This window comes from Triticum aestivum, chromosome 2B (genome assembly GCF_018294505.1).
Source record: "Triticum aestivum cultivar Chinese Spring chromosome 2B, IWGSC CS RefSeq v2.1, whole genome shotgun sequence".
Lineage (NCBI taxonomy): Eukaryota > Viridiplantae > Streptophyta > Magnoliopsida > Poales > Poaceae > Triticum > Triticum aestivum.
Window position 1 is genome coordinate 447884126 of NC_057798.1, and position 6742 is coordinate 447890867.

General features: G+C 51.8%; 1 protein-coding gene across 1 annotated transcript; it reads right to left on the reverse strand.

Moving 5' to 3' along the window:
* Positions 1-4700: 4700 nt before the first annotated feature.
* Positions 4701-5948, reverse strand: LOC123045366 (uncharacterized). Its single transcript, XM_044468395.1, has 2 exons — positions 5714-5948; positions 4701-5427 (listed from the first exon to the last, which is right to left on the reverse strand). Exon 2 carries the CDS (start codon positions 5412-5414, stop codon positions 5055-5057), a length of 360 nt encoding a protein of 119 aa, XP_044324330.1. The 5' UTR covers positions 5415-5427; positions 5714-5948; the 3' UTR covers positions 4701-5054.
* Between the last annotated feature and the right edge of the window lie 794 nt (positions 5949-6742).

Genomic DNA, 6742 nt, shown 5'->3' on the forward strand with positions numbered 1-6742 from the left:
TTTGTAGAAGTTGCATAAATACACCGCCGTACCATGTTGACACAACATGACTGTAGGGCCTATAAACTGAGAGCGGCTTGCTAAAAAGAAGAGAACTGAAAGCGATTATGGGCCATGGCATACCAACCATCTTATCGTTGTCACTGCAGTTTTGCAAGAATCTTATTTGTTCTGGTTCGGGTACTAACTCACCTCACCAACTGAAGAACGTGGGTGCTCGTGAGGAAACTGGTGCAGGTACAGGAATTGAATTAAGAATGGGATAATAGTTCAATCACTAAAGGTAAACTCTCCGGCTGTTTGTGCTTATAAATTGGACCTGTCCAAGGCGTATGATTGTGTGGATTAGGAATTTTTGGAAAAGGCACTTCAGAAGTGGGGTTTTTCGTCACTATGGATTTCTCGTGTTATGGCTTGTGTGACATCGGTTAAGTACTTGGTGAAGTTTAATGGGAAATTGTTACAATCTTTTTCTCCAACACGTGGGTTGCGTCAAGGTGACCCTTTGTCCCTGTTTTTATTTTTATTTGTTGCTGATGCGCTTTCTGCTCTGATCAACAAATCAGTTGTCGAGGAGGGACTAGAAGGGGCCAAAATTTGTCGGAATGCCCTGGTGATTTCTCACCTACTGTTTGCGGATGATTCCATGTTATTTTTTCAAGCTTCTAGTCAACAGGCAATTATTGTGAAAGGTTTGTTGAACATCTATGCGTTGGCGACGGGTCAACTCATTAAGCCCGACAAGTGTTCCATCCTTTTTTCTGGTAATTGTCAGGAAGCTGTTGCGGATGAGGTAAAAAATGTTCTGGGAATTTCGCAGGTGGTCTTTGAGCCTAAGTATTTGGGTCTTCCGATTCCTGATGGAAGAATGCATAAAGGAAAATTTGAATCTGTTCAAGAACGTTTACGTAAGCGCCTCATTGACTGGAGTGAGCGTTACATGTCTTCTGGGAGTAAGGAGCTATTAATTAAGGATATGGCACAGGCAATACCGACATATGTTATGAGTGTGTTCAAATTACCAGCATCAGTATGTGATGATCTTACACGGATGATGCGGCAGTATTGGTGGGGCGTTGAAAAAGGAAAGAGGAAGATGGCTTGGTTAAGCTGGGATAAGATGATGCTGCCAAAGGCTAGAGGTGGCATTGGATTTCGTGATATGAGAGCCTTTAACCAAGCTCTGCTGGCAAAGCAGGCCTGGAGATTGATTGATTGTCCTGACAGTTGATGTGCGAGGCTACTTCGGGCAAAGTACTACCCACATGGAAATATTTTGGACACTGTATTCTCAGGTAACGCTTCAGCGGTATGGAGGGGAATCGAGCATGGTTTGGATCTTGTTAAACAAGGTATTATTTGGAGAGTGGGTGACGGATCGAGTATCAGAGTGTGGCGTGACCCATGGATCCCGCGCGGCCCTGGCTTCCGCCCCATTACGCTGAAGCGGAATTGTCGGTTTAACAAGGTGTCAGACTTCTTGGATGAACACGGAGCTTGGAATATGCAACGTCTTAATGATCATTTTTGGAATATGGATATTCATGAGATTGTCAAAATCCGGACTTCCCCAAGGAATAGGGAAGATTTCTTTGCTTGGTTCCCAGAGAAGAGCGGAATTTTCTCGGTGAAAAGTGCCTATAGGTTGGCAACAAGTGTGCATGATGAGGTGTTTGGCGGAGGGGCTTCTAGTACCCACCCTGATGGTGCTAGACCAATATGGCGTTCAGTTTGGAATTCTTCTGTTCCACAAAAGATGGAGATCTCTGCGTGGAAATCAATTGCAGGTGCTCTAGCTACAAATAAATGCAAACTACATAGGCACATCTCACGTACGGACCTATGCCCCTTGTGTGGCTCTATGGTGGAGGATTCTTTCCATGCGTTGGTGACTTGTGATCATGCTGCGCGTTTATGGAATCGCATGCGTGAGTGTTGGGTATTACCTGGTAATTCAATCCTTGTTAATTCTGGTGATGATTGGCTATTGAACGTACTGGCTGCATGTTCTGAAGTGGAACGCAACAACGTCCTAATGTTGACTTGGCGTGTGTGGCAATTGCGGTCGGACGCTGTGCACGAAAAGGAAATTGCGACTATTGAGGCATCAGCGTCGTTTTTGGAGAGTTACATGCAATCAATTACTCAAACTAAGTATTACAGTGTCGATGAAATCATTAAGGGAAAAATGCCCGTGGGGGGTCCTATACTGTGTTGACCTGGGAGGGAGCAGCCTGCTCTGCTTGGCCTGCTCCGGCAGATAATAGCCTTGCTCTTTCGGTGGACGGTTCTTATTCACTGACGGATGGAGCTGCGTCGGCAGGTATGATTCTGCGTCGTAATGATGGCAGTGTGGTGTTCGCCGCTTACCGGTATATTTTTAATTGCAATGATGCTTTGGAGGTGGAGATTCACGCACTAATGCAGGGCATGGCTTTGACAATCCAGCACTCAGAGGGTTTTATTGTTGTTCAGTCCGACTCTTCTGAAGCACTGTCATGTCTTTCCGATTCTAGACTAAGCAGGTCAGTGTATGGGCGCTTAGTTGCAGAGATAAAAGCACACATGCTTATCCGGGAGTTTGTTCCCCAGAAGCTTACAAGAGAGCAAAATAAGATAGCAGATTGTTTGGCATTATATAGTCGTGATGAGCAGGCCACAGCTGTGTGGCTTGGTCAAGGACCTCCTTGTATAGAGCAATTACTGCCTCTAGATTGTAACCATATCAATATGGAATAAAACTCTCTTTCACCTCGCAAAAAAAGAATGGGAAAATAGCATACGGTGGAGTCGATCGCTTACTCGAGTTAGATATATTGTTATTACGTGAATACTGACAGTCCTTACGAAAATCTCGTGCTTAGACATGTAAGGATTAGCAGTTTTTTTTAAAAAAAGAGGATGACTCCCGGCCTCTGCATCTGGAAGATGTATACGGCCACTTTATTGATTATTCTCGAGGACCATACAAAGTATTACACCAGTGTGCTTGAATCCACCATCTTGGCAACATATGCCACTACTCCTATCCAATATGATGAAGGAGTGCTAGCCGGACCACTACCCAGACCACTCACGTAAACCTAACATTAAAAGCCGAAAGCCGAAACACACTCGGAAGCCCCAGCCGAGCCACATACCAGGTCTGGGGCATAATCCGGTCAGACACACTCGTGTGTCGTCGCCGTCATCTTCCACAGGTTCGTCTTCAGATCAAATTGAGGCTTCTACCATGTGTGACCACTCCGCCATTGACGCCACCATGACGCCAAACAACAACCTCCTCCTGCGCGAGTCCATCTTCGTGCATCGGACATCGAGCCTCCACAGCGCCATGCCGCCGACATCCGCCGCCATCAATGTGTGAGATGGAACACCGCTCCACCATCCCCCCAACCAACACTTACTCCAAAACGACGCCCCCAGGAAAACTGGAACGCGTCGGAGGAAAAGCGGAGGCTTGGGCGAAGAAGGGCACGCCGTCGGCAGCTGTCATCGACCCCAAACAGCGCCCGCCACCACCCAGCCCTCAAGGCGGTGCCTTCAAGAAGGTCGCGGCGCCAAAGACGCCGCCGCCGCCCACCGGAGTTAGGTTTTCACCCGAGAAGCTAGGTGGTGGGGAGTGAAAGGGCAGACCTTGACAGACGTCTCCATGAAGAAATCGGCGCCCGCGGACGTCGTTGTCGTCGCGGCCGGCCGGAGCCGACCCGGGTTTCCCCCGATCTGGATCCCGACCACCAAAATCGCCCGCATCCCATAGGCATGCCATCCAGCACACCCAGGGACCTTCGCAGGAGAAGCGCACCGAGCAGGGAAGAAGGCCAGCAGCCAGATCTGGCGTCGCCAGCCGCCAAGGCAGCCACGCGAGGCCCCAGGCCACCGGAGATCCGTCGGCCACCCGACCAGATCGCCGGCACCACGCCCACCCCACTGCCCGCCGCAGGAGACAGGGAGCCTCGCCAGGGGCCGCGCCCGGATCCGAGACCCTCCGATGCAGATCGGAGCGGAGCCGACCCCGCCGCCGCAGTCCCAGACCGCGCCCCAGGCATGGCCCGGCGCCAGCCTCGTGCGGCGGCGAGGAGAGATGAAGAGAGAGGGAGGTTACGCCGGCGGGAGGGGAATCACCCCCCGAGACGCCCGCTAGGGGCGGCGCGGGGGCGGGGGGCGGGGGCGCGGGCGCTCTAAGTCTGAGCCTTCATTCATGTAAGGATTAGCAGTAATTTAGAAACAATAATTTCTTGATCTTCTACATGTCAAAATAGATCTTGATTGCCTACGAAATAGCAAGATCGATATAATTTAATTACACCTGGACGAATCTTTGCAAGGTTCGTCCGATTGTTGTGGCAGTACCACATGATCATACAGCGATGAGAAATCATGCACATGATAACATAAACAAACGCTTAATCAAGACAGCACCAGAATGGGCTGGTAGTGAAGTGAACGCAACCACCAAGAGACGCGGAAGCACCATGGTAAATAGTACTACCAGACCTGTGTCTGTGACTTACTATTTTTCGCGATCCAAGAAATCTGAGATCTCAGGGGTGATGTACTACCAAAATACCCTGTCATACGTTTCAACGAAAAAAATACCCTGTTATATCTGGTTGGCTCATTTGCATTAGCAAATCTGTTGCGTACTAAGAGATGCTCCTCCAACTCATGGCCCCAACTGAAAAAAATTACTGAGCCCATTAAGATCTTAAATCTTGCAAGAAGCATGGATTTAACTGAAATGATAATCGCAAGAAAACACCACACAAGCTCATAGTCTCTGACCAATATAACTCCATCTCAAATGGAGGGTGGGGAGCAGCAGGCAAGCAGGATAATTTCCTTCCATGGAGAGGAAAGTCCATTCGATTCAAGGGAGATCCCAACAAAAGACGGGGTGGAGGAGAGAGAGAGAGAAAACAAGAGTTCTCCAATCGACACAATACATCGTGGGAGTAGTAAATAAACTCCCTTTCTTATGATATGTATATGATCTTTCCTTCCCTTTTCATTGTCGAGCGTTCTTGATTCTCGAAGCCGATGCTTGAGTTGCGTCACTGGGTCGCGACGGTGCCGGAGGACGAGGACGGCGAGACCGGGTGCCGCGGCACCGCATTGGCCGCGACCGGTGAAGGAGGCGAAGAAGGACGGCTTCCCTGGCCGTGGCCGTGGCCCTGGGAGTTGGTGCGGTGGAAACGGCACTTGAAGGACCCGGCATGGGTGGCCGGCGCGCAGACGCACTTGGAAGCAGGCCCGTGGCCTGCGCCGGACGGCGCCGACGCCGACCCGGGCCACCTCCTCCGTGTATTCTTCGGCGACGCGGCCTCGCCGGTCGGCGTCGTGCTGTTGCTGTGGTGGCCGTGGGTGTGGAACCTTCCCTCCTCCCCCGTGGTGTCCACGTAGTTGGAAGCCATTTCTGTCGCGGGTCTGCATAGGCATCATTAAGGGCGACTTTAACGAGCGAGTAAATACATGATTCGTTCCGATCTCCAATTAATAACCGGAGAATTAGATTGAGCGTTCATCAGGGCATGAAACAAATCGACAAAGACAGAACAAGTTTTGCCGTGTCCACGCCGTGTAATCAACAGCTCAAGGAGGAGGACGGTTGGTGGTAATCAGTTGTATGCTAGTGCGCACACAGGTGAAATTAACACTACGATATTCAGTGCTAAGCAGCAGAAGAATCGAAAGAACTTGAGATTAGTAGTACCTAGAAATCTGAAAGCGGGGGGTGGAAGCAGCTGCCCGGGCGAGAGGAGGTGCCGAGAGCGGCAAACTGCGTTGCTCCAGCGAATACCCCTCGCTTTATACGGGCATGGCCTGCCCGCGGGCAGGGCGGGCCGCTGCCCGGGATTCCTCCCGGACCCCGAAACCGTGGGTCCCGCCCACTGGTCCGACGGCCCCACCCACCGTCTCTGTCGGATTCGGATGGGAACGAGATCTCGCACGCACAGACAAGCGCACGCCGGCGGTTGCGCATAATTCCGGGACACCTGTGGGCTCCGTCACGTTGAGCCAACGAGATTGGAGCGGCGCCGCCGCGCCAAATCCGGGACGCCCACAGACTCCGTCGCGGCTAGAGTGCGCGCGCGGCAACCTACTACCACTGGAGTTTTCTTTTTCTTTCGTTAATGGATAGCACTCGACTCGAGTACTCGTGATGTCTTACCTACAGACCCAGCATGGCTGCATCCATCGGTCATCGCGTGGGTGCGCCAGAGGCGTCTGCCCACTCGCCTCGAGTTCACGACACATGGGCGCGGCCGCACGTATGCAGCGCGGCGCTACGTTTGCGATGCCACGTTAGGAGTCTGGATCGTGCCGACGCGCGCGGGTAGTCCGACGGAACACGAAACGGCGACGCATGGCAACGAGCAGCCCAACCACCCGAGGCGAAAGGATCAAAACAAAGAAAAGGAACCGAGAGTCCGACACGGCGGAGCCGCCGACCGCCAATGGGTAAGGATTCTCCAGTTTCTCACCGGGCCTGCTACGGGCCTACGGCATGGTCGATCGATCGTGACATCCTGACATATATCAGTTTTTGAGGATGATTGGGCCGATCGTTATCACGTCCTTGCGTGGTGGTGGCTCCAATTAGATCGGCGACTTCTCTAGCGCACCGCGCCAACCTCAAGTCGGCGCGTCGCTCGCTCACCTCGCAGCACGTCCGTCGCCCTCGCCCCGGCCCTGTTGGCTATACCTTCCACGCTACGGAATCTGACACATGCCAGACTCA

Bases quoted from the DNA above. Each gene is read 5' to 3' on its own strand.
- LOC123045366 (XM_044468395.1), bottom strand. From the start codon at position 5,414: ATGGCTTCCAACTACGTGGACACCACGGGGGAGGAGGGAAGGTTCCAC.